This window comes from Saccopteryx leptura, chromosome 9 (assembly GCF_036850995.1).
Source record: "Saccopteryx leptura isolate mSacLep1 chromosome 9, mSacLep1_pri_phased_curated, whole genome shotgun sequence".
NCBI classification, from domain to species: Eukaryota; Metazoa; Chordata; class Mammalia; order Chiroptera; family Emballonuridae; genus Saccopteryx; species Saccopteryx leptura.
Window position 1 is genome coordinate 25,014,430 of NC_089511.1, and position 25,844 is coordinate 25,040,273.

The 25,844-nt window shown below is 43.5% G+C and overlaps 1 protein-coding gene and 1 long non-coding RNA gene across 2 annotated transcripts in view; one reads left to right on the forward strand and one right to left on the reverse strand.

Annotated features, from left to right (window-relative positions):
• Positions 1-21,899, reverse strand: part of CFDP1 (craniofacial development protein 1) — a 132,992-nt gene extending 111,093 nt beyond the window's left edge. The window contains exons 1-4 of the mRNA XM_066349444.1: positions 21,697-21,899; positions 10,962-11,079; positions 7,864-8,080; positions 7,293-7,420 (exon numbers count right to left, since the gene is read on the reverse strand). Of these exons, the coding sequence (XP_066205541.1) occupies positions 7,293-7,420; positions 7,864-8,080; positions 10,962-11,079; positions 21,697-21,760 (527 nt within the window). The 5' untranslated portion in view covers positions 21,761-21,899. The remainder of the gene's footprint in view (positions 1-7,292; positions 7,421-7,863; positions 8,081-10,961; positions 11,080-21,696) is intronic.
• Positions 1-25,844, forward strand: part of LOC136381101 (uncharacterized) — a 52,863-nt gene that overhangs the window by 24,813 nt on the left and 2,206 nt on the right. The window lies entirely within an intron of this gene.

A 25,844-nucleotide genomic window follows, 5' to 3' on the forward strand; every position in this document is an offset into this window, starting at 1 on the left:
AAAGACCCAGGTTCGAGACCCCGAGGTTGCCAGTTTGAGCGTGGGCTCATCTGGTTTGAGCAAAAGCTCACCAGCGTGGACCCAAGGTTGCTGGCTTGAGCAAGGGGTTACTCGGTCTGCTGAAGGCCTGCGGTCAAGGCACATATGAGAAAGCAATCAATGAACAACTAAGGTGTCGCAACAAAAAACTGATGTTTGATGCTTCTCATCTCTCTTAGTTCCTGTCTGTCTGTCCCTATCTATCCCTCTCTCTGACTCTGTCTCTGTAAAAAAAAAAAAAGAAGTAAATTGGTGTTTTTTTTAATCCCAATTTACTGATGGCAAAACAAGCCTCACTGTGTTTGCAAAGAAAACACATCTTTTCTGAATGCAGCTGTAATGATAAACCACATGATGATATTGGAAATAATTCCAAAGAAATGAAGGCCAATTGAGGTCACACTGCTTTTGACTGTGGTTTTTGATCACGCAGTACTAAAACCAAAGTAAGTTCTTTGCAATGATGTTTTGGCTAATGAAGCATTTACATATAAAACATAAAGAAGTAAGTTCAAAAGAACTCTTTGAAAGAAAGAGTACTGAATTACAGAGCCAATAGAAACATGCAAAATTCCACATATTAACATTAGTGTACTGCAGCCTTCTGAGAAAGGAATGCTCTCTGTTGCTAACTGAAAAAACAAAAAAAATTGCGAAGATACTAGTAAAAGACTGTATCGCCTGACCAGGCAGTGGCGCAGTGGATAGAGCGTCAGACTGGGATGCGGAGGACCCAGGTTCGAGACCCCGACGTCACCAGTTTGAGCGCGGGCTCATCTGGCTTGCTCAAAAAGCTCACCAGCTTGGACCCAAGGTAGCTGGCTCAAGCAAGGGGTTACTCGGTCTGCTGTAGTCCCACGGTCAAGGCACATGAGAAAGCAATGAACAACTAAGGTGTTGCAACGAAAAACTGATGATTGATGCTTCTCATCTCTTTACGTTTCTGTCGGTCTGTCCCTATCTATCCCTCTCTCTGACTCTCTCTCTGTCCCTGTAAAAAATAAAAAAAATAAATAAGAGGAAAAAAAATACATTTAAGACTGTATCAAAGATGTCTGCTTGGAAATCTTGGTGAATCTGTGATTGGTAATTCAAGTACAACTTTCCAATGACCACACCTTGAAATACTCACGATCTGGCTCATGCTAGTGAAAACTAGAATAAAGTTAGCAAAGTGATTTTTCAATGCAATTTGAAGAATGGCAGATTGTTTCTAAAATGAAAATTATTATGGTATATGTGTGATTTAAGCATGAGGGTGAGATAAAGGGTTCTTTTTAGTTTCCTGCTGTCAAACATACCTGACACTGATATGTATGACCAACAAGGGGCACACTGTCAACAAACGTGATCTGAAGTCTAAGTGTTTGGAAGAGTACGTTTCAGCAGGACAGCTGGCAAGACAGAAAAACAATTTCAATTAAGGAGCCTACGCCAGAATATAAATTAACATGCTATTCCTTCATTGAGAAAAGTCTTGCTACCAAAAAATTCTTGCTATACTAGTAAAAATTATGAATTATGTAAGGCTAATGCCTTAAAATTTTAACCAACTCTTTATATGTGATAAAATGAAAGCTGATCATAAATGTGTATATTATATTGTGTGCTGAGGTACAATGGTTATGAAAGAGAAAATGCTGTTGAGACTGAACTAGGAAATAAACAGTTTCCAAAAGAAAAATAAACCAGTTGCTTTCCAATTTTAACAATCTCTACTAGGCAATAAAACCTGCTTATTTCTCTGATATCTTTGGTATTTTTAGTAATCTTAGTATTCTCTGCAAAGAAGTGATCAATTCAACATGTTTTTCAGTGGCAAATAAAATATAAGGGTAAAAATAAAAGTTACAAAGCCTGGAAGAACAAAGTTCCTGTAGATTAACATGCTCCATGGAAGGCTTGGAATTGTATTTTCTATCACAATAATATCCACACACAGGAAATTCACTCATCCAGAATTCCCTTTTTTCCACCTGATAGAAATTAAATTTAATCATAACTTAACAGGATAAACTATTAGAAATGGATACTGATAAAGCACCCAGGATGAACTCTGAAAATATAGTATCAGTGACTTAATTTTAGATAAGAGTAAAAATGAAAATCCTGAACTTACTGAAATGGCTGTAAAATCTACACTTCTATTCTCATGAAAATCTCTCTCAGATAAATACTTTATGATGAATGTTATTTTAAAAAAAAGGAAATAATTTACATATACATTATCCTCTAGGAGTAGCACTGTCATCAACTCAACTTGGATTAGATAATTAACAAAAAATAAGCTATTTTGTCTCATTAAAAACTTTTTTATTTTAGTTAAGTTAGAGGTAGAGAGGCAGAGACAGACTCCCGCACGGACCTGGGACGAGGATCCACCCAACAAGCCCCCTACCAGGCAATGCTCTGCCTGTCTGGGCAGCTGCTCCATTGCTCAGCAACTGAGCTAGTTTAGCGCCTGAGATGAAGCCATAAAGCCATCCTCAGCGCATGGGGTCAACTCGGCTCAAACCATTTGAACCATTCAAGCCATGGCTGCAGGAGGGAAAGAGAGAGAGAGAGATGGGGGGAGAACACCAATGGTTGCTTCTCCTGTGTGCCCTGACAGGAAATCGAACCTGGTACTTCCACACAGTGGGCCAAAGCTTTATTGCTGAGCCAAACAATTGGGCTTCATTAAAACAATTTTAAATATATATATATTTTTATTTTATTGATTGATTTCAGAGAGCAATGAAGGAAGAGAGACAGAAACATGGACCTGTTTCTGTATGTGCCTTTACTGGGGATTGAACTAACAACCCTTGTGCACTGGGATGATGCTCTACCATGCTATACAGCCAGGGCTGTCTCATTAAAAACTTTAAAAATTGCCCTAGCCGGTTGGCTTAGCATGTGGAAGTCCTGGGTTCAATTCCCTGGGTTCAAGCCTTCTGCTTCTCCACCCTTACCCCTCCCCTTCCTCTCTGTCTCTCTCTTTTCCTTCTACAGCCAAGGTTCCATTGGAGCAAAGCTGGCCCAGATGCTGAGGATGTCTCCATGGTCTCTGCCTAGGGCACTAGAGTAGCTCCGGCTACAGCGGAACAACGCCTCAGATGGGCAGAGCATCGCCCCCTGGTGGGCATGCCGGTTGGATCCTGGTCGGGCACATACGGGAGTCTGACTGCCTCCCTGTTTCTAACTTCGGAAAAATGAAAAAACAAAAAAACTCTAAAAATTAATATACAAAGTGAGTTTCTAAATGTTAACTACTGAGAATTGACATTTTATTTAGATTTTTGTTTCAATTACAGAAAAAAAGATATAACAGCAATTCCCTGTATCAATCATTAATACTCACATTTTTAATGAAAAGTAGATATAGTACACCGTTCTTTTCCTATCTTATGCTCATTTTGACTATGTGTATTGAAATGTAATTGTATGCCTGTTAAATCTTATCATTAAAAATTTAAGCATGTATGTTGTATCTCTTTTTATTTTTTTATAATTTCATTTATTGTGTTTAAGTATTGGTCTGCAACAGGTTGAAAATTTAAAATCAGGGTCTTTCACCACAGAGTTTAGATATCAATCTGCTTTAATGTGAAATTTATTGAATGTGAAAGTTACATTATATCTCAAAAGAACATCCTTGTTCTTAGGAAACAGTGTTGAAGTTAAAGGTAAAGAATTCTCTAATGTCTACAAGTAGTTCTCAAATGGTTTAGCCAAAACAAAAAAAAGGGAAAAATAGAGGTGAAAGAGGCAAAATGTTAAGGTAGTAAATCTTTATGACAGGTATATGGGTGTTCACTGCAATAATATTCTTACAACACTTCTGTAAATGAAAATTTTCAGAATAAAAAGTTGAGAATAAAATTTTTTAAAATGAGTGATTTTATTTTATTCTTAGATTTTATTTACTCATTTTGAGAGGGGCGATAGGGGGGGGAAGAGAGAAAAGAGCGGAAGAGCAGGAAGCATCAACTCCCCTATGTGCCTTGACCAGGCAAGCCCAGGGTTTTGACCTGGTGACCTCAGCATTCCAGGTCGACGCTTTATCCACTGCGCCACCACAGTATAGGCGAGAAGAAAAAAAATTTTTAAAGTTTTGAGTCCTGGCCAGTTGGCTCAGGGGTAGAGCATCAGCCCAGCATGTGGATGTCCTGGTTCAATTCCCAGTCAGGGAACACAGGAGAACAGAAGTACCCATCTGCTTTTCCTCCCTTCCTCCTCTCGCTTTTCTTTCTCTCTCTTTCCCTCCCTCCCCCTACCCCCTCTCTCTTTCTCTCTCTTTCCCCCCCCCCTCTTCTGTTCCTGCAGCCAGGGCTTAATTGGAGTGAGCTGGCCCCAGGCGCTGAGGATGGCTCTAAGGCCATGGTGTCAGGCACTAAGAGGTTGGTTGCTGAGCAACAGAGCAATGCCCTGATGGGCAGAGCATTGCCCCCTAGTGGGCTTGCCAGGTGGATCCTGGTCAGGGTGCATGCGGGAGTCTGTCTCTGCCTCCCTTCCTTGCACTGAATAAAAAAAATCAAGTTTTGGCCCTGGCTGGTTGGCTCAGTGGTAGAGCGTCGGCCTGGCGTGCAGAAGTCCCGGGTTCAATTCCCAGCCAGGGCACACAGGAGAGGCGCCCATCTGCTTCTCCACTCCTCCCCCTCTCCTTCCTCTCTGTCTCTCTCTTCCCCTCCCACAGCTGAGGCTCCATTGGAGCAAAAGATGGCCCGAGCGCTGGGGATGGCTCCTTGGCCTCTGCCCCAGGCGCTAGAGTGGCTCTGGTCGTGACAGAGCGACGACCTGGATGGGCAGAGAATCGCCCCCTGGTGGGCGTGCCGGGTGGATCCCCGTTGGGCGCATGCGGGAGTCTGTCTGACTGTCTCCCCGTTTCCAGCTTCAGAAAAATTAAAAAAAAAAAAAATCAAGTTTTGTTTCACACCATTTATAAAACTAATAATTCCAAATTATTTTTTCAAAGATGTATTTTCACTGAATGAAATAATTGTTGGATACTATATAGATATTATTTTTAAGACTACTGGCCTGACCTTTGGTGGCACAATGGATAAGACATCAACCTGGAATGCTGAGGTTGCCAGTTCAAAATCCTGAGCTTGCCCAGTCAAGGCATATGTGTAGTTGCTTCTCACTTCTCTGCCTCCCCCACCCAGCTCTTAAAAATCACTAAATAAATTAAAAAAAAAAAAAAGAATATCAATTTTAAGGGAAATTATCTTTTCAGAGCTCATACAGGTCTAATCAATTACTGTCAAAGAAAATAAATGTGATTACCTAAAAAATTACTGAATGGCACTTCACCTGTTCTCATTATCTCTAAATTATAAATCTGCTGTTTTCACATAATAAAATTTAAGTAAGTAGGAAAGGAAATTCTAGGCATGTGGCTCTTACCCTGAATAGCCAAGAAGTTATTAAGTCCCTACTGTCTTTCTAAACTAGTAACAAACTGCATGAATCAATCTAAAAAATAATACTAAAACTAGGAAATAATATTGGAACCAGATTTCTCTCCTGGTACTTTCAAGACTTACCTGATTTCAGAGGCTTCACTGGGATTCATAACTTCATAGTCAAAAAAAGTAATGAAGGGAGAAATGACTCAGCTAAAGTCACAAAGCATGGCAGAGTACGTGGAACCATATACTTTACTTACTCCTACAATTTCTTTCTTTTTTTTTTTTTTTTTTTTTTTGAAGTGTAAGAGAGAGAGGGACAGGCAGATAAAAAGAGAGAGAGATTAGAAAGAGAGAGAGATGAGAAACATCAACACATAGTTGCAGCATCTTAGTTGTTCATTGCTTTCTCATACATGCTTTGAAGAGTGGGTTCCAGCCGAGCCAGTGACCTTGGTTGGGCTCAAGCCAATGACCATGGGGTCAGGTCTATAATCCCATGCTCAAACCGGCAACCCCATGCTCAAGCTAGTGAGCCTGTGCTCAATCCTGCGACCTTGGTGTTTTGAACCTGGGTCCTCAATATTCCAGGCCAATGTTCTATATACTGCACCACCAATCTGGCCAGGCTTTACTCTTATATTTTCTTGTTTCTGCTCAACCACTTCAGAATACCCAAAAACTAGATTATGATATGTGAAAGGATTTCTCAAGTTCTCTGATAATTCATGGAGCCACTGTTCTCTTAGAGTTCAAATATAACTCTTCCAAAATATTATGATGGGATGGAATGAGGACAGATGACTTGTCACCAACAACATTTAGAAAGAAAGTGAAGGGATGAAAAAACATATATTGCCTGACCAGGCGGTGACGCAGTGGATAGAGCGTCAGACTGGGATGTGGAGGATCCAGGTTCGAGACCTCGAGGTCACCAGCTTGAGTGCGGGCTCATCTGGTTTGAGCAAAGCTCACCAGCTTGGACCCAAGGTCGCTGGCTCGAGCAAGGGGTTACTCGGTCTGCTGAAGGTCCGCGGTCAAGACACATATGAGAAAGCAATCAATGAACAACTAAGGTGTTGCAACGAAAAACTGATGATTGATGCTTCTCTCTGACTCTCTGACTCTGTAAAAAAAACGAAACACAAACACCCCCCCCCAAACAAAAAAACCCATATATCACGCAGAGACACAGAAAACAGTGTGGTAATAGAGGGAAAGGGGGGTGGGATAGGTGGAGGTAGGCAAAGGCGGCATCCATGGGGATGGGAAGAGATTTATTGGGGCAATGGGCACACAGTGCAGTGTGCAGATGGCGTTTTATTGAGTTGTACACTTGAAATCTGTATGGTTTTGTGAACCAATATCACTTCAATATATTCAATTAAAAAAAAAAGAAAGATACTAATTTTAAAAAGAACTATTTTCGGCCCTGGCCGGTTGGCTCAGTGGTAGAGCGTCAGCCTGGCGTGCGGAAGTCCCAGGTTCAATTCCCGGCCAGGCCACACAGGAGAAGCGCCCATCTGCTTCTCCACATCCCCCATCCTTCCTCTCTATCTCTCTCTTCCCCTCCTGCAGCCAAGGCTCCATTGGAGCAAAGTTGGCCCGGGCGCTGAGGATGGCTCTGTGGCCTCTGCCTCAGGTGCTAGAATGGCTCTGATTGTAGCAGAGCGACGCCCCAAGATGGGCAGAGCATCACCCCCTGGTGGGCGTGCCAGGTGGATCCCGGTCAGGCGCATGTGGGAGTCTGTCTGACTGCCTCACCGTTTCTAACTTCAGAAAAAGAAAAAAATTAAATAAATAAAATAAAATAATAAATAAAAAAAGAACTATTTTCAAAGTTTGTGAAGGTTATCTTACCTGACTTCTTCACCAGCAAAATCAAACACCTTGGTGATTTTTACTTTTTCTGCTTCTTTAGGTTTTTCTGGCTCTTCTGCTTTGACGAACAATTTACTTGAACTCGTCTCTTCAGTCTCCTCTCTTTTCTATGGGAGAAAAAGTAAGAAATGTAATTAGTTTCACCTATGGATGAAACCTAAAAGAACTACTCAAAGATACTGTTAATGGTTATTCTTAAATGTTTCATCTCTATATAGTGTTAAAGACCTATTGAAAATTTATTTGATTGGCAATGAACAACTTAAGTGAGGCAACGATGAGTTGATATTTCTCACTGCCCCCTCTGTAAAATCAATAAAATCTTAAAAATAAACAAAGAAAAGAAAATGTATTTGATTGGAAAAGCTTATGTTTTCTACCACAGGGAATGCCTGCTTTGTTTTTCACTTAGTGGAGTTACTATCAAAAGGCATCTATGTAGTCTTATATCTGCTGTATGCCTCACTTCTGTTTGTGAATGGAAAAAACCTATTTGGAGAACTTAGGGCATTTCTGGGAAAATAGTCATCTCAATCATTGGTAAACTTACTTTAACTTGTGGGCTTGGGGGCACTTTTGATTTTGTTCCCACATCATTGAGGAAGCTGGCCCACAGTTCATCCTCCTTCTTCTTCCTGGCATCCTCTGACCCAGCACCTTCATCCTGCTCTGCAGCCGTGTCTTCCTCTTCGCTGCTACTGCTTCCAGACTCCCCACTGCCATCTTCCTCTTCCTCTTCTAATGGGAGGCCACCTCGTTTACTCTTCCTAATTACCAACAATCACAGGGAAAAGGAAAGAGACAAGACATGCAAAAGGATTTCAGTAATCCGTGCATAATGTTGCAAACTCCAGAACACTGTTAAATCTAGGACTGCTGATTAAGCTGCACATTGAGGGGCACAGGAGAGGTACACTGAGATTTTGTGGAAGAAAAAAGAATTGTGCTCTTAGCTTCCCTGCCCCAAACACTTAGACTTAAAATACAGTATTCTACTTCTAAGTCAGGACCAGCTACTTTCACTAAGAAATACCCAAATCACCTCACCGACTCAATCTGTCCAGAAAGAGTGTTCCAAAAACATATACATGTCAGATATTTTTGACTTTCTGAAGTCCTAACATTTGGAGAACATGTTCTATTGAGGAGAGAGAAACTCAAGTTTATTTGTACTGTTTCTTCCTAGAATTTTCCAAGGGTGGGAGGGATACCCATTATTTCTTCCCACTTTCTGAAGAATGAAAGCTGGAATACAGAAAATTTCAAGGACAAAGGAACTGGGCCCAAAACTTACGAGAGTAAACTAATTCTAATTTCAAATGTAACTACTACCTAAAATTCCTTTTCCCCTTTTTACAAACTACAATCTGGTTTTTGCCTCACATCTCGGAAAGACAGAAACAGCAATAAAAAAAAATAAGATTCCTATGGAAGAGTTTCTTGTCTGAGATGAATAACCCATCAGAATTTACATAATTTTTTATAGGAGTGTAATTTACTACCCGGAAAGATAATCTGCTAATATCCATAATTTTTTTTTTTACTGCATATAACCCTGGATCAAACAATTCTACTTCTACAGATCTGACTCTACAGATATACTTCCACATTTATATAAAGATATATACAAGAAGTATGAACTGCAGTCTGGTTTGTTGTAGTAAAGATGAGGTACAAATGAAATGTGTCTCAAAAAGGGAATCCTTAAATAAAGTAATGTCTATCTACATATTTTAGGGATTTTTTTTTTTTTTTTTACAGAGACAGAGAGTCAGAGTCAGGGATAGACAGGGGCAGACAGACAGGAATGGAGAAATGAGAAGCATCAATCATCAGTTCTCGTTGTGCATTGCGACACCTTAGTTGTTCATTGATTGCTTTCTCATATGTGCCTTGACCATGGGCCTTCAGCGGACTGAGCAACCCCTTGCTTGAGCCAGAGACCTTGGGTCCAAGCTGGTGAATTTTTGCTCAAACCAGATGAGTCCACGCTCAAGCTGGCGACCTCGGGGTCTTGAACCTGGGTCTTCGGCATCCCAGTCTGATGCTTTATCCACTGCGCCACCGCCTGGTCAGGCTTAGGGAATATTTTTTTTTATTTTTTTTAAAATTTATTTTATTTTATTTTTCTGAAGCTGGAAACGGGGAGAGACAGTCAGACAGACTCCCGCATGCGCCTGACCAGGATCCACCCGGCACACCCACCAGGGGCGACGCTCTGCCCACCAGGGGGCGATGCTCTGCCCCTCTGGGACGTTGCTCTGCAACCAGAGCCACTCTAGCACCTGGGGCAGAGGCCAAGGAGCCATCCCCAGCGCCCGGGCCATCTTTGCTCCAATGGAGCTTTGGCTGCGGGAGGGGAAGAGAGAGACAGATAGGAAGGAGGGGGGGGGTGGAGAAGCAAATGGGTGCTTCTCCTATGTGCCCTGGCCGGGAATCGAACCCTGGTCCCCTGCACGCCAGGCCGACGCTCTACCGCTGAGCCAACCGGCCAGGGCCCTTAGGGAATATTTTATCACTTCATATTCATTTTGAAATATCCCTTTTTTTTTTTTTTTTTTTTTTTTTTGGTATTTTTCTGAAGTGAGAAGCAGGGAGGCAGAGAGACAGACTCCCGTATGCGCCCGGCCGGGATCCACCTGGCATGCCCACCTGGGGCGTTGCTCCGTTGCATCCGGAGCCATTCTAGCAACTGAGGTGGAGGCCATAGAGCCATCCTCAGTGCCTGGGCCAACTTTGCTCCACTGGAGCCTTGGCTGTGGAAGAGGAAGAGAGAGATAGAGTGAAAGGAGAAAGGGAAGGATGGAGAAGCAGATGGACACTTCTCCTGTGTGCCTTGGCCAGGAATCGAATTCTCACATGCTGGGCTGACGCTCTACCACTGAGCTAGCTGGCCAGAGCTTCCCCTAATTTTTGTGAGCAGTATATTATGCAGTCACTGAAAAGAATGAGGTATAGCTAGATGTACTGCCATGGTATCATCTCCAAGATGTGAAATAATGAAAGTGAGAAACAATATGAAGAGTATGCTACTATTTGTTTTGATTTTAAGAGAGTAGGAAATATGTCTGACTAGTGGTGGTAAAATAGATACAACATTGACCCAGGACACAGAGGTCTCAGGTTCAAAACACCGAGGTCGTTGGCTTGAGCAAGGGCTCACTGGCTCAGCCTGAGACCTCTGGTCAAGGCACATATGAGAAGCAATCAATGAACAACTGAAGTGCCACAAATACGAGTTATGCTTCTCATCTCCCTCACTTCTTGTCTCTCTCTCTCTCGCTTAAAAAAAGAAGAGAGGGAGACAGTAGGAAATATACACAGACATGCCTGGACATGCAGAGACTGTCTCTGGCAGCACAGTTCTTCTGTGGCACAGCAACAAGGGCTAGAGATGAAGTATGCATTTTTGCAGTAACTGAAATTTTCATTTTAACTGTGTGTACGTATTATCTATTAAATTTTTTAAATTAAAGCTCAAAAAATTTTAAAGCTTGACACAGGCCCAAAATTTAATCCTAAAATGTCACCAAATGTTTCCCTCAAAGAGAAAATGGTAAGAAACCCTAGCAGCAAGAAACCTATCAGACCAATCCCAGCACTCAGGACGGCAGCCCTGACTTTTGAGGGCCCAGAAGGCAGCATCACCTGGCAGGAATGCTCTGAGTCTTTCTCTTTTTCCCTTTGGTTTTCTGTGTCTGCTCTTCACCATCCACTTCATCTTCCTTCACTAATTCATTTACATCATCTTCACTATACTCTCCACCTGAAATCACATAATAGGGTGGTCAGACAGACAAGAATAAAGGTTTTCACATCAAGTTGAGACATTTGCATTAAGGAAAAAGTCTAGTACTTTCCTCTATTCTTCACATAACTGAAATATTACTTCCTTAGAGAAGTCTTCCCTGTCTCAGGAGACTAGGCTAAGTTTCCAGATTCCAGGCTTCCATGGAAGTCCATATTTTCCTCCATAACTCATCCCATTTATATTTATATTTAATGGTTGCAATTTCTGCTATGCTCTACACACCATAAGTACATGGATCTCGTTTTGTCTTTATAGGTATTTGCTTACTAGATGAATAAATTCATTAATAAAAATTCCAATTCTATCTACTGTGCTTTTTTTTTCAAAGAGAAAAACTGATATTCCCACTTCATCTTTGATATCTTTCATAAGTAAGCAAAGAATAGCTGGTCTTGTCAATAAAAGAGGTTTATAAAGAGGTCTAAAGACTTGCAGAAGACACAGCAGAAACAATAAACATATCTATTCCCTATTCTCAGACACTGACATTCAGGCATCCTCAATGAAGTTGCCTGGGTGCCCAATCTGACCACACTGTGGGCAGCAGTCAATAAATCCTACCTACATGGATATTCAACTAGCTTTTTTACTTCATATAAACTTTTATTTGAAGCGTAACACATGGATGAAAAAACACACAAATCTAACGGGTAGTTCAATAAAATACACAAAGTAAACACACATAACCAGGACCCAGCTCAAGAAGCAGGACATGATGATCAGCATTCCAGAAGGCCTGTGTGTTCCCTTCAGTAGCAAGCCACTGGCCCCATCCCAATGGCAACCACTATCCTGACTTCTAATACCACAGATTAGTTTTGTGTATTTGGGGGCATTAAGCAATCAGACACCTACAGTATATATTCTTTTCTGTCTGGCTGCTTTCACTCAACATTAAGTTTGTGAGAGTCACCCTTACTGTTGCATGTAGCTGTAGTTTACTCATTCTCATCCCAAAACAATATTTCATTGTATGACTATACAACAAGTTATCCATTCTTCTGTTGATAGACATTTCGGGTGTTTCCAATTTGCAACCATTACAAATAGTGATATTTTGAATATTCCTTACATCTAATCAGCTTTCATTTATTTATTTATTTTCATTTTCATTTTTTTTTAGGTGAGAGAAGGAGAGATAGAGAGACAGACTCCCACATGTGCCCTGACCAGGATCCACCTGGCAATTACATCTAGGGCTAATGCTCCAGTACCGAGCTACTTTTAGCACCTGAGGCTGATGCATTCCAATGGAGCCCTCCTCAGCACCTGGACCATGCTCGAACCAATCTAACCACTGGATGCAGGAGTGGGGGAGAAGCATATGGTAGCTTCTCCTGTGTGCCCTGACCAGGAATCAACCCTGGGATGTCCATACACCATACACTGGGTTGACACTCTATCCATTGAGCCACTGGCCAGGGCCCTAATCAGCTTTTAAATGTTTCACTCAAAATGAACCAACAATCACCAAACACTTCAGGGAAGCCTCCAATATGAAAGACAAGGCTGAAAACAAGCAGAAAGAAGTTCAGAGAAAAAAGAATTAGGAAAAATAAACAAAAAGTTTAAACTTTTTTTTTAAAAAAAACCTTATAACTAATATCCTTAAAGAGGCATCCATGAAATGGAAATTAAAAATTTTCAGAAAACAAAAACAAAAAAACTTTTAATAACCACAAATATGATAGCAGAGATTAGAAAAAGAGAAGAAAGGTGCTGAGAAGAAGCCAGCCATGTGAAAATCTGGAGAACAAGGATGTGAGGTTGAGGAAAGAGTAAATATAAGGGTTCTAAAATGGAAACAAATTTGGTATCTAGACACCAAGTGACAAGTGAAAGTGTTTCATGAAGAGAGAAATAGGTTCCAAGGTAAGATGGCAGTCGGAACACACAAACGTAATTTTGCTTCCTCCTGACCAGTAAAATCACTACAGCAAAAGGACTTTTAAAAGACATAAACCAGCGCGCTCTGCCTCTTGGAGGCACGCCTGCATCTTTTCCATGCTCTCTTCTTCCCCGCAAGTAACTCACCACCGCCTTTCTCTCTCCTAAGCTTGAAGGGCCCCTATTCTGCCTCTGTAACTTTCTAAATAAACTTTCTCTTATAATTTGAAAAAAGTAAAAAATAAAAATAAGACAAACACACAATGGTGGGTACCTAGCTGCACTGTATTTGTCTGTATTTACAAAAGGCAAGACTGAAGGATAAACAAAAACACTAATGAAAATAGCCATCTACAGGGGTCAGAGGTAGAACAGGGTGGAAGAGGCAGAGGCAGCTAGAGTTTTCTGTTTATCTTTCTATAGAATTAGGAACATCCTTAAGAACATTTTGAATAAACAGACATAACTATATGCCCAAACAATACCATAACCTGCAAAGAAAGGAGTTTAGAAACATAGTTGTTGTTTTTTGTTTGTGTGTGTGTGTGTGTGTGTGTGTGTGTGTGTGAGAGAGAGAGAGAGAGAGACAGAGACAGAGACAGAGACAGACACAGGGACAGACAGACAGGAAGGAAGAGAGATGAGAAGCATCAATTCTTTGTTGTGGCACCTTAAGTTATTCATTGATTGATTTCTCATTTGTGCCTTGACCGGGGCGGGGCTACAGCAGAGGGAATGGCCCCTTGCTCAAGCCAGCAACCTTAGGCTCAAGCTGGCAAACTCAATTTGGGGTTTCAAATCTGGGTCCTCTGCGTCCCAGTCAAATGCTCTGGGTCTATCCACTGCCTGGTCAGGCTAGAAACATGGTTTTTTAACCGCACATGCTTAGCAAAATGCAATCTAAAGACAAAGAAAGTTGAACAAAACAACTAAGAATCACAGAAAATCTGGCCCTGGCCAGTTTGCTCAGTGGATAGAGCATTGGCACAGCATGCAGATATCCCAAATTCAATCCCTGGTTAGGGCACAAGAGAGAAGTAACCATCTGCTTCTCTTCCCCTCTTACAGCCTGTGGCTTGACTGGTTCCAGCATCTGCTGCTGACTCTAAGGACAGCTCAGTTGGTCCAAACCTTGGCCTCAGGCACTGAGGATAGCTCAGCTGATTTAAGCAATAGCACCAGACCAGGTGGGAGTGGGGAGGGGGGGTTTGCCAGGTGGATCTTGGTCCCAGCGCATGTGGGAAGTCTATTTCACCATCTCCCCTCCTCTCACTTAAAAAAAATCTCCCTGACCGGATAGCTCAGTTGGCTGGAGCACAGAGGTTGTCAGTTCCATCCCCGGTCAGGGAACATACAGGAATAGATCAATGTTCTTGTTGTCTCTGTCTGTCTCTCTCCTTTCCTCTCCCTCTAAAATCAATAAAATAGACATTTAAAAAAAATCTTAGAAAATCTGATAAAGAATCTAACTTATAATAAAGCCAAAAATAAACATACAGAATTTTGTAAACTCATTTTATGAAGCTAGTATATTTTTTATATTAAAATCAGACAAGAAAATTACAAAGAAAACTACAGATCAACAAGAACATGATGCTATAAAAAAGGATTATTCGAAGAATAAAGAGGTTAATATCCAAAATTAAAGATACGAAAGGAGGAAACTCAGTAGGTCAGAGTCAGAAAATAGGAGATAATAAAAATTAGAGTACCAGTCCAGAATATCTAATGTAAGATTCAACATAATGAATAATGAGGATTTCAGAAAAATAAAAGAGAAAACTGTCATACACACATAAAAGACTCCCAGAGGCCCAGCAAAATGGATGAAAACAGACTCTACCCAACGTATGTATTAATATATCGTTGTAATATAACAGGAAATATTACGAATAAATTGAAGACTATCAGTCTCCAGAGACAAACAGATCATATAAAAATGAGCAGAAATGGCCTTGGCCGGTTGGCTCAGTGGTAGAGCATCAGCCTGGCGTGCAGGAGTCCTGGGTTTGATTCCTGGCCAGGGCACACAGGAGAAGCACCCAGCTGCTTCTCCACCCCTCCCCCTCTCCTTCCTCTCTGTCTCTCTCTTCCCCTCCTGCAGCAAGGCTCCATTGGAGCAAAGATGACCCAGGTGCTGGGGGTGGCTCTATGGCAGGGGTCTCAAACTCGCGGGCCGCGGGCCGCATGCGGCCCGCAGACTGGCCCACAGATTAATCCACGAAATTTGATTAGTCTGCAGCCTGCACAAAATTGGTGGGCGGGCTGCACGGCCGCGAGTTTGAGACCCCTGCTCTATGGCCTCTGCCTCAGGTGCTAGAATGGCTCTGGTTGCAACAGAGCATCGCCCCCTGGTGGGCATGCTGGGTGGATCCCGGTCAGGCGCATGCGGGAGTCTGTCTGACTACCTCCCTGTTTCCAACTTCAGAAAAATACAAAAAAAAAAGAGAGCAGAAATTAGCAACAAAACAGACGTCTTAAAAGAAACACTGGGAGCTTGAAAGTAAAAGAGGAACACCTTTAAAATTTAGATGGAAAAAAGCAATCTATAGATTCAATGCAATTCCTATCAAAATACCAATGGCTTATTTCACAGAACTAGAATAAATAATATCAAAATGTATATGGAACCTTGAAAGACCCTAAGTAGCCACAGTAATCTTGAGAAAAAAGAGCAACGTTGGAAGTATCACACTATATGATATCAAACTAGACTACAAGACTTGAGTAATCAAAACAGTATGGTACGGGCATAAAAACAGACATAGGTTAATGGAACAGAGAAGAGTCCATGTCTGGCCTGTGGTGACAAGGTGGATAAAGCAGCGACCTGGATGCTGAGGTGGTTCAAAACCCTAGGCCTGCCTGGTCAAGGTGCATATGACAAGCAATCAATGAACAATTAAAGTGAAGCAAGTATGAGTTGATATTTCTCACTCTTCTCTCCTCTCTGTAAAATCAATAAATAAAATCTTAAAAAAAAAAAAGATTTCACTGCTCACTTTTAAAATGTGAGAAACTGATTTGATTTACTTAATTCTGCAGCTATCAATTAAATACATAAACTATCAGACAGAACAGTCATCAGCACACTTCTCTGCAAAGCCCAGAGAAGAGAGGAAGGGGCTGAGAGAGAGCAAGAGAAAAAGAGAGAGAGAGAGAGAGAGAGAGAGAGAGAGAGAGACAAGAACATAGATCTATTCCTGCATGTGCCTTAACAGGGGACCAAACTGGCAACTTCTGCACTCCAGGAGGATATTCCAACCAACCGAGCCATCCAGACAGGGCATGGAAGCTACTAAGTTTAAAAGCGGTAAAATCAAGCTGAACTGCAGCAGGTCATAAGGCAGGGGTCAGGAATCTATGGCTCGCGTGCCAGATGTGGCTCTTTTGATGGCTGCATCTGGCTCACAAACAAATCTTTAATAAAAAATAATAATAACGTTAAAAATATAAAACATTCTCATGTATTACAATACACTCATTTCCTACCGCTCATGTTCATGGTTGTGGGTGGCTAAAGCCAATCACAGCTGTCCTCTGGGACTGTGAGGTCGATGAATAATGAGGGATGGTCACGTGGGGAACCCAGGCCCGTAAACTTTGGCTAGGACCGCCCACAATCAAGCCAGCCAAAGGAAGCTTCCCAGGAACCATTGGGAAAGAAGTGATCGTCTGCCAGCCAGTGAAATTTCACATCATGTTAGCTCCACTTCCCTAGAGGGACCCCTTTAACTATCTCCCACGCGGTTTAATCCGTGCAACTTCTCTGACCTCCATCTTTCTTTCCTCGGGGCCAGGGAACCTTGCTGGGCAGGATGCGTGCTCTGTACTCAATAAAGCCGTTTACTTATTCCACACTTTGCGGCTCCAGCCCTCCTCCTTCCTTCTCCGCGGGGAAAAATACCTTACATTTTGGTGCTGAAATCCGGGAGGAGTTAGAAGTCCGCAAGGACCGCTCCTTTCCCCTCCCCTCTGAGAAAGAACCAGGATCTCCGACTTCCACCCACTTCGGCGCACAGTGCGGTAAGTCCCCTGCCTCCAGCATTCCTCTCGGTTCTTTCCTCCGAGACTCCCTGTCCGAAACCGTAGCTACATCAGAGAAGTCTTTTCCGTCCGACCGAGTGCATTTGCTTTGGAGATGTCCAGAGCATTTCCACTTTACCTTTTTTGTCCATGGCCGGACCTTGAGTTTTTAGGATGCTAATGCTCAGGTCTGACCACTCCGAGAACTGAGGGCAGCTGTTGGGGCACAGGAATCTCCCTCCCTAAGGAAGAAGAAACTGTTCTTCTTCTCCGCTGTGGCCAGGCCACAGAACCTACTGAATTAGCCTCCTGAAGGGACTTTCGGTGTTAACACCCTCACCAATTTATCGCCAAAAAAGCTGGGAACTGATTGGAGATCTCTTACATACACGGCTTCTAATTATTCGTGCACCTGTCCTTAATCTCTGTGCCGCCTGTTCCACCGCACAGGCATTTTTCTGGCCAGAGAAACCTCACCTAAAACCTCTATTCCTAGTCTTTCCTTCTCCGCGGACTCCCAACTCTTTCTCCCTCCTGTCTGACCCTCGTGGGCGCCCCTCTCTCGGGACTTTTCTCTGGTCCCTCTGCGGACCTCTTTTGTGCTCGGGTCTCTCTTCCCTCTGAGAGCCCCCTCCCCTCCCTTCGCAAAAACCTGTTTCTTATTCGCCATCTACTACCTTCTCTTTCTCCTCCCCTGCTGGCCAGGGGCCCCTCCCTTCACTGTGTTCTCTAGTCCCGCCTCCATCAGGCCTTTCTCAGCCTGGCATTGGCTCTTACACCGGTTTTCAGGACATCCACCCCCAATTTTCTTGCTGGAAGTTCTGGCCCTTTGCTTCCTTTGGTTCCAGCGTTTCGTGTGAGATCTGGATACCCAGCTCCGCATGAGCCCTCCTCCTCTTATTCCCAAACCCCCAAACCCCTATCCGGAACCCGTGAACACGGCATTTAAAATTTTTAACGGTCCCAATTAGTAGAAGCAGGCCAAGGCTGTTTGCTAGGCCCACATGCAGCAGAAAGTAACGCTCTAAACCCCAACTCTTGTGGCAACCCTGAAACCAGCAGAGCCACCAGCAGCTTGCTTTAAGTGTGGCAAGCAGGACCACTGGTCCCGGCAGGGCCCCTGCCGGTGGCTGCCCACTGAGCCCTGCCCTGACTGCAAGCAGCCCAGTCACTGGCGGAGTGATTGCCCCTTTGGGCAACAGGTTTTTCCTCAGCGCCTCTACGTGAAGGACAAGCCACCCAAATGGAAGGCCAATCCAGCCAGGTGGGTGCATCGCTCAAACTCCTAGGACACGGCCTGGACTCAGAGAACCCAGGGTTCTGCAACAAGTGGGTAAGTCCATCTTATTTCTTGTGGACCTGGGGGCTGCCTTCTCTGTTTTTGCCTTCATACTCTGGACCTCTAGTTCCCTCACAGGTTTCGGTTATGGGAATGGATGTGACCCTCTTCCTTTCCCCTTTTACGCCACCCCTGACATGCAGTTTTGCCTCAAGCTTGCCTCCTTACAGGACCACTGGCAGTCGGAACCACTGGACTCCATCCATCTCCAGCTCACCAAAAGGCTGGACCCTGCAAATCCCCCTATTACTCCTCTTATTTTTAAATCCTTACAGGACCGCATCCGCAAAGTTTCTCAACTCATGGCCACACAGATGTTCCTCCTGACACCCCTCAAAGCCACCACCTTCCGATCTCCCCCTCCCCACAACACCCCTATTCAGCAGGAAGTAGCCAGACAAATAAACGGCGCCCCTTTTTCTATTTAACACAAAAGGTCAGAATGTGAGGTCGGTGGATAATGAGGGATGGTCACGTGGGGAACCCAGGCCCATAAACTTTGGCTAGGACCGCCTACAATCAAGCCCGCCAAAGGAAGCTTCCCAGGAACCATTTGGAAAGAAGCGATCGTCTGCCAGCCAGTGAAATTTCACCATGTCATATTAGCTCCACTTCCCTAGAGGGACCCCTTTAAATATCTCCCACGTGGTTTGATCTGTGCAACTTCTCTGGCCTCCATCTTTCTTTCCTCGGGGCCAGGGAACCTTGCCAGGTGGGATGCGCGCTCTGTACTCAATAAAGCCGTTTACTTATTCCACACTTTGCGGCTCCAGCCCTCTTCCTTCTTTCTCGGCGGGGAAAAATACCTTACAGGGACAACACCAAATTTTTATTGGATAATGCCTAACGTACACAGGTCGTTGTATGGCTCTCACGGAATTACATTTTAAAGTATGTGGCGTTCATGGCTCTCTCAGCCAAAAAGGTTCCCGACCCCTGTCATAAGGCAAAGATGGACTTCAAGATGAAAGTGAAAGATTATCTAATAAATCTGAATATCTTGGAAGATGATTTGGACCAATGTTTTCCAACCTCCAGTGTGTGGACTGGTCCACCAGAAATTTCACGCAGGTCAGCGAAAGAATTGCTGTATGAATATTGTATGAAGATTAGAGACCCAATGATCCTGTCAAATTCACTTAAGCTCAGGGTGATTTCTGCCATGGGGTCCCCAAAATGATTCTATTTTCACTGGTCCCCAAGTATAAAAAGGTTGAAAACCACTGACTTAGACAATTCTGAAAGCTAAGGTCAAATCAGTAGTAAGTACATAGACTAAAAAACAAAATGGCATTAATTCCAGAGAAAACAAGCAGTGCAGGAAGAGCAACTATAGTATGTATGTACCACATGGTTTAGTTGTGAAGGTGGTGTTCAGTCATTGCAAAAACAGTAAATCCTTGTCGGCAAAAAAAGGGATTCTATGGAAAGTAACTTCCAAGGGTGAGCTGAACATAAATTCCTAACTGGGAAGTTCATGGTGGGTAGTCTCGCCCTATGCTTATTACAACTTCTTTAGTAAAAGGCTTATTTTTGCCTTAAGCAAGCTCTGTCCTTTTTTTTTTTTTTTTTTTTTTTTTTTTGCATTTTCTGAAGCTGGAAACAGGGAGAGACAGTCAGACAGACTCCCGCATGCGCCCGACCGGGATCCACCCGGCACGCCCACCAGGGGCGACGCTCTGCCCACCAAGGGGCGATGCTCTGCCCATCCTGGGCATCGCCATGTTGCGACCAGAGCCACTCTAGCGCCTGGGGCAGAGGCCACAGAGCCATCCCCAGCGCCCGGGCCATCTTTGCTCCAATGGAGCCTTGGCTGCGGGAGGGGAAGAGAGAGACAGAGAGGAAGGCGCGGCGGAGGGGTGGAGAAGCAAATGGGCGCTTCTCCTGTGTGCCCTGGCCGGGAATCGAACCCGGGTCCTCCGCACGCTAGGCCGACGCTCTACTGCTGAGCCATGTCCATTGTTTCTATGCATCTAGGTTAACACACCTTTGAGATGCCCCCTTCCAGACCCTTCCTCCTAAATCTGCCCACCCTGGAGAGAGCACAGAACCTCAATTATACTGTAATCCGATCCCCAATCCCCGCGATGCTTTCTCCCACCTTCAGTTTTCTTCCTTACTGATCCTTCCTTAATCTCAAATGCATAAAAGAAATTGCAAACTGTTATTCTCTGGAGCATCTGTACATCCATCAGTTGGGCTCAAATAAACTCTTACAAAAAATTCTCTACAGGTTTAGCCATGTTTTACATGGACACACGGAATATGGATCTAACCAAAACTGGACGTGGGAGAACCAGGGCAGGCTGGAGAGTTGGGGAGGGCCTCAGGTGGAGGGGAGTGTGCACTGGGAGTGGCAGCGAGGATGGGGAAGGCTGGTTTGGAGGGGGGGCGATAGGAACTGCTTGGTTTCAAAACAAGCCTTCCAGATTAAAATGAGAACTCGTTTTCAAGCGATCACCCTGGCCGTTCGGGTAAGACCAATGGTGGACCAGACTGGAATCTGAGAAACCAGTGGGGAAGCTATGACGAATCCTAACGAAGGATCATAGTAGTTCAGCAGCAGAAAGATTGGTCAGGGAGCGGTCAGAAATGAATTTTCCACGTAGACACACAGAATTTACTGATCGCTTGGACCAAAAGTGAGGAATAAGGTTGACTCCACTCCTAGGGGGCTTTGTTTGTTTGTTTTTCTACCCAAGCGACTCTATGGGGGCTTTTAACAAGATGGGAAAGTCTGGAGAAGGCGCAGGAGGACAGAGCAGATGGCTATGTTGGGGTGACACGATTTACTTTGGCCCCGCTCGGTTTGAGATATCTATACAACACACATAGAGAGTCCCGAGAAGGTAGCAATGGGCGTATACGTTGCAAACGGTAAAAAAATCATGAGCACTTTGTACCAACCAGGTCCCTTCTGAGGGCAGGAAGTGGGCAGATCTGTCTCGGACAAGACGCTAGCTAACACTTCCCTCGGGACGCGAAGTCTTAAGATAACTTCCAACACTCGGACGGCCTTTCAGACGGTGTCAGCGCTGACGTGACTGGGGGACGGCCGACCGCCAGCGCCCCCGGAGGCAGGGCCGTGTTCACGCGCCGGTTCCCGCGCTCCGAAAGGGGGCTGCGGCCGAAGTCAGGCCGCGGGGAGCGGCTGCACCAGACGTCCTCGTGCACACGACCCGGGCCACAGGGGCGGGGCGGGCAGGGATGCTCCAGACCCGCCGCAGGGCACCCGGGCCACGGGGCCCACGTACGCCGAGCCCAGCGCGCCTCACGTGGGGCACGGGGCGGGGCGAGCCTCTTCAGGAGGAATCGCTTACCCGAAGGCACGTAGTCCTCATCCTCCTCTGAGGTGGAGAAGTCTTCGGAGTCGAATTCCTCCATGTCGCTGCCACGCGGGGCCGGCCGTGCCAAAGGACCACAGCAGCGGACCCCAAGGAAAAGCTCTAGGGAGAGACCATAAAGCTGAGGCGGGGGCGGCGGCGGCAGGGGCGGGCCCCCTCAGCGTGTGCACATGCGCAGAGAGTGTACGTGAGGGAAACGCAGCACTTTCGGGCCAGTGCCGCTGCCTGACGCTTACTCTGGCAGTAGACCGAGCGCTGGCTCCGTGGTGAAGCGGTGCGTGCTGGGACTTGTAGTATTCGCCGCTACCTAGCCTCATTAATTTAGTAAATATGCTTCAACAGGATTACACGTCTGTGGAGGTTGTCGGATTCGATTCTGGTCAGGGCTCTTACAAGAACAGATGGATGTTCCTCTCTCTCTCTACCTATTCCTTCCTGTCTTTCTAAAATCAATAAAATAAACATTTTAAAAACTATTATTAAAAAGATTATGCATGGGGGGTGCCAAGGGGAATAAGGGGTGGGGGAGATATATTCGGTGGGACACTTGAATCTATGTAAACACAAATGAAAATCATAAAATAAAATAAAAAAAGATTATGGCCCTGGCTAGTTTGCTTAGTGGACAAGAGTGTCAACTGTTATGGCCCTGGCTGGTTTGCTTAGTGGACAGAGCGTCAACTGGCATGGGCAAGTGAGGGTTCCGTCCAGGGTCAGGGCACATATGAAAAGCAACCATCTGTTTCTCTTCCCCTCCTTCTACCTCTTCTCTCCCTCTTCCCTTCTGGCAGCCAGTGGCTCTATTGGTCCGAGCCTGGGCCAGGGTGCTGAGGATAGCTGGGTTGATTCCAGCATCAGCCCCAAACCGGGTTACCAGGTGGATCCCGGTGGGGGTACATGCGGGAGTCTGTCTATCTTCTCTCTTCTCACTTAAAAGAAAAAAAATTACACGTCCGTGGGAATGCAGTTGACCTCACTATTCTCAAGATTTGTGTTTTTGTATTCGCTTACTTATTTCCAAAATCAGTAGTCGCGGTGGTTTCTGGGGTTATTTGCAAACATGGGCTGAGGGTGAAAAAATTGAGCCAATGGTGCGCTTTACCAGCTGAGATGAACCAAGGAAGGCGATCAGAATTTTGGTTCAGTTCGCATACTATGTCAAAGTGTACTTTTCTCAGTCTATGTACAGCCACGTTTTTTGCATTATATTTGTGTTTTGCATTTTTGTGCTTTCTATAGTGATTTTGCTGTTTAAAATGCCCCGCTCCCCCAAGCGTATAGTACTGAAGCGCTGCCTAATGTTCATAAGCGCAAGAAGGCTATATGATGTGACAGGGACAACTCTAAGTCAAATCACCAATGGTGTACGTAACCCCAAATCCACAAGTACTTAAAGGGAAAAGGGTGACCCATATGCCCGTCCACTGGAGTTGGAACAAAAAAGCATGGACGACATCCGATTGGTTCCACAGGGGCTTGGTACCGGAAGTTGAATGGTATCTCCAGGGAGAAAAACTTGCCTTTAAGGTTTTATTAATTTTGGATAATACCCCAGTCCATTGCCGTGAAGAACTCCAAAATGCCCACCCCCATGTAGTTTTCATATAAATGGAACTATACAACATGTGGTTGTTTGTGACTATCTTCTTCCACCTTGCACATTTTAAAGTCCATTTCTCTTCAGTATATAACTATGGAATTGCTTGATGACATAGTAACTCCATGAATTACCTTTTGAGGAGCTGCCAAACTTTCCCAATGCAGTGGCACCATTTTATATTCTCACCGGTCATGTATGAAGTTTCTGATTTCTCCACATGCTTGCCAACATTTTTAATTATAACCATCCTATTGGGTGTGAAGTAGCATTTTCGTTGTTTTGATTTGTACTTCCCCTCCATATACTGTATATTCTAAGTAGCAGTGTCTTATAAAATATAACTTGAAAATATTTCCTATTCTGTGGGGTGTCTTTTCACTTACTTGATGGTATCCTTTGAAGCATAAAAGTTTTTAAATTTGATGAAGTCCAATGTATCTATTTTTGTCTCCTTGTGCTTTTGGAATTGTATCTAGGAAGGCTTTGACTAACCCAAGAGCACAAAACTTACTCCTGTTTTCTTCTAACAGTTTGATAGTTTTAGTTCTTACATTTTGGTCTACGATTCATTTCAGCAAATATTTCTTGTGGGAAAATATCAAAAATAGATAGGAAATTAGGACCCATTGTTTGGGAGTTTGCCATTCTTAAGCTAATTTTCCTTGAACAGTTTGAAGGAACCTGGCAGTGACAATCTGGGATGTAGCCTTTTGCCCCATGGGGTCCGAGTCTGCAGAAAAGGATGCATGGAGTTCTCCAGCATCATCCCATTTCTCTGTCTCTTTAGCTCATTAGCACTCCATACATTTGTGCAAAATCACAAATTTCCAACCACATAAAGGGTAACCAGGGGAGGAACTATTTTCTATCATGTCAAGGAGTTTAGTAAAGAGGTAAAAAATTGATTAGCAGGCCAAATCCAGCTCAAAGATATGTAATGTATGGCCTGAAAAGATTTTATATGAATTGAAATTGCCAGCACTTAAAAATTGAGTGGTTTTAAATAATCTTGATTTCCAAATTCCCTTAAACAACTTGAGACTGTCTCCCACAAAGTAGGAAGTCAGCTGGAACTGAGCAATGGCTTTAGACAGGGCTCTCCAGTTCACTGCAATACAAATCACAACTCCCTACAAGGTTCCTAGTTCATTATTACCATGTTATCTTGGCAATAGTTAACAGGGACCTCTCTGCCAAACTCAGCACCTTTACTCCTCATCCGCCAGTCTCTTTGCACTACCCAATCTCGATGGTTTCTGGCTGAACTCTACAGGTATCCTCTGGGGTGCTAGAAACATGCTGTACCTTGATCTAAGTGTAGTCACTTAAGTGTATAAATATGTATAATTTCATCAAGCTATGTATTTTGTGCATTTACTGTCTATTGTACCTCAAAAAGAAAAAAAAGGAGAAAGAGAATGGATGGGTGTTCTTTTGTCATACACTGTATGTCTTCCTACAATGCCTGGAACTGCAGCAGTCATCTTGTAACCATGGTAACTACCCAAATTGGATAATCCAATTTGCTGAACATGGCAGAGCAGAAAAGGTTTATGATGTCACAGAAAGTACTAACCTAACCTTGAAGTCTCTTTTCATGTAGACTTACTACTGAATAAATTTTTTCACATATCAGCTTTCCATCATTCCAGTGTATAATCACATAAAAGCTTGTTGAATAGTAATATACAGCCACAAAGTGGAGGTGATGAGATTCAAGGTCACGTGTAACTACAGTTTAATCACATCTGTGAACAAGAATTTTACCGGAAATTAGTAAGAAGTTGAACATAAAAGAAATAGTTAAATATATATGTTAAGTACTAAGTTACTAAAATAAAACCCAAGAACTTAAATCAGATTTTATTAGAAAAAATTAAACTCATTGGTCACCGAAAAAGAAATTATGGTTCCATTTCACAGATTTGAAAGTAATTCTTTATTGATAAACATTTATACCAGAATTAGAAATGTCAGTAGAAAAATAAAATTTAAATAACTTTCTGTTGTACAAAGATTTGATCCTTTTGACTGTAGCAGTTAGTGAAATAATCTAATACAAAAAGGTAAGCTGATTTTAGTCATAACCAGCCCAACAGAGTACGCAAAAAGAAATGCAGGCACACAAACTTTTCTGTGGTGGACAGCTAATGGCACCGGGGCTTCACATTCCAGGAGACAGTTTCTTAGGGAAGGTTATATGCACTGCAGTCGTCATAAGAACTTAATTCAAACTACAGTAGTCAGAAAGGACTTTGGGGTCAAAAGCCAACATACAATTGAAAAACTTAAAACAAAGTATAAGAAAGGGTTTAAAGGTAATTATTTGCATGAATTTTTTCTTAGTTTAGACATTTCCAAAGAAGTAAAGTTTTGCTGCAAAAAAAGCTTAATAGCACAAGACATGATTCTCTTGGAATATTCATTACATGTTTATATATGGACTTAAGTTTTCAAAAATTTCCTTTACCCCCAAACACCCATTTTAAAGAATCCAGAGATCAGCTTTTATGGTTGGGGGCTG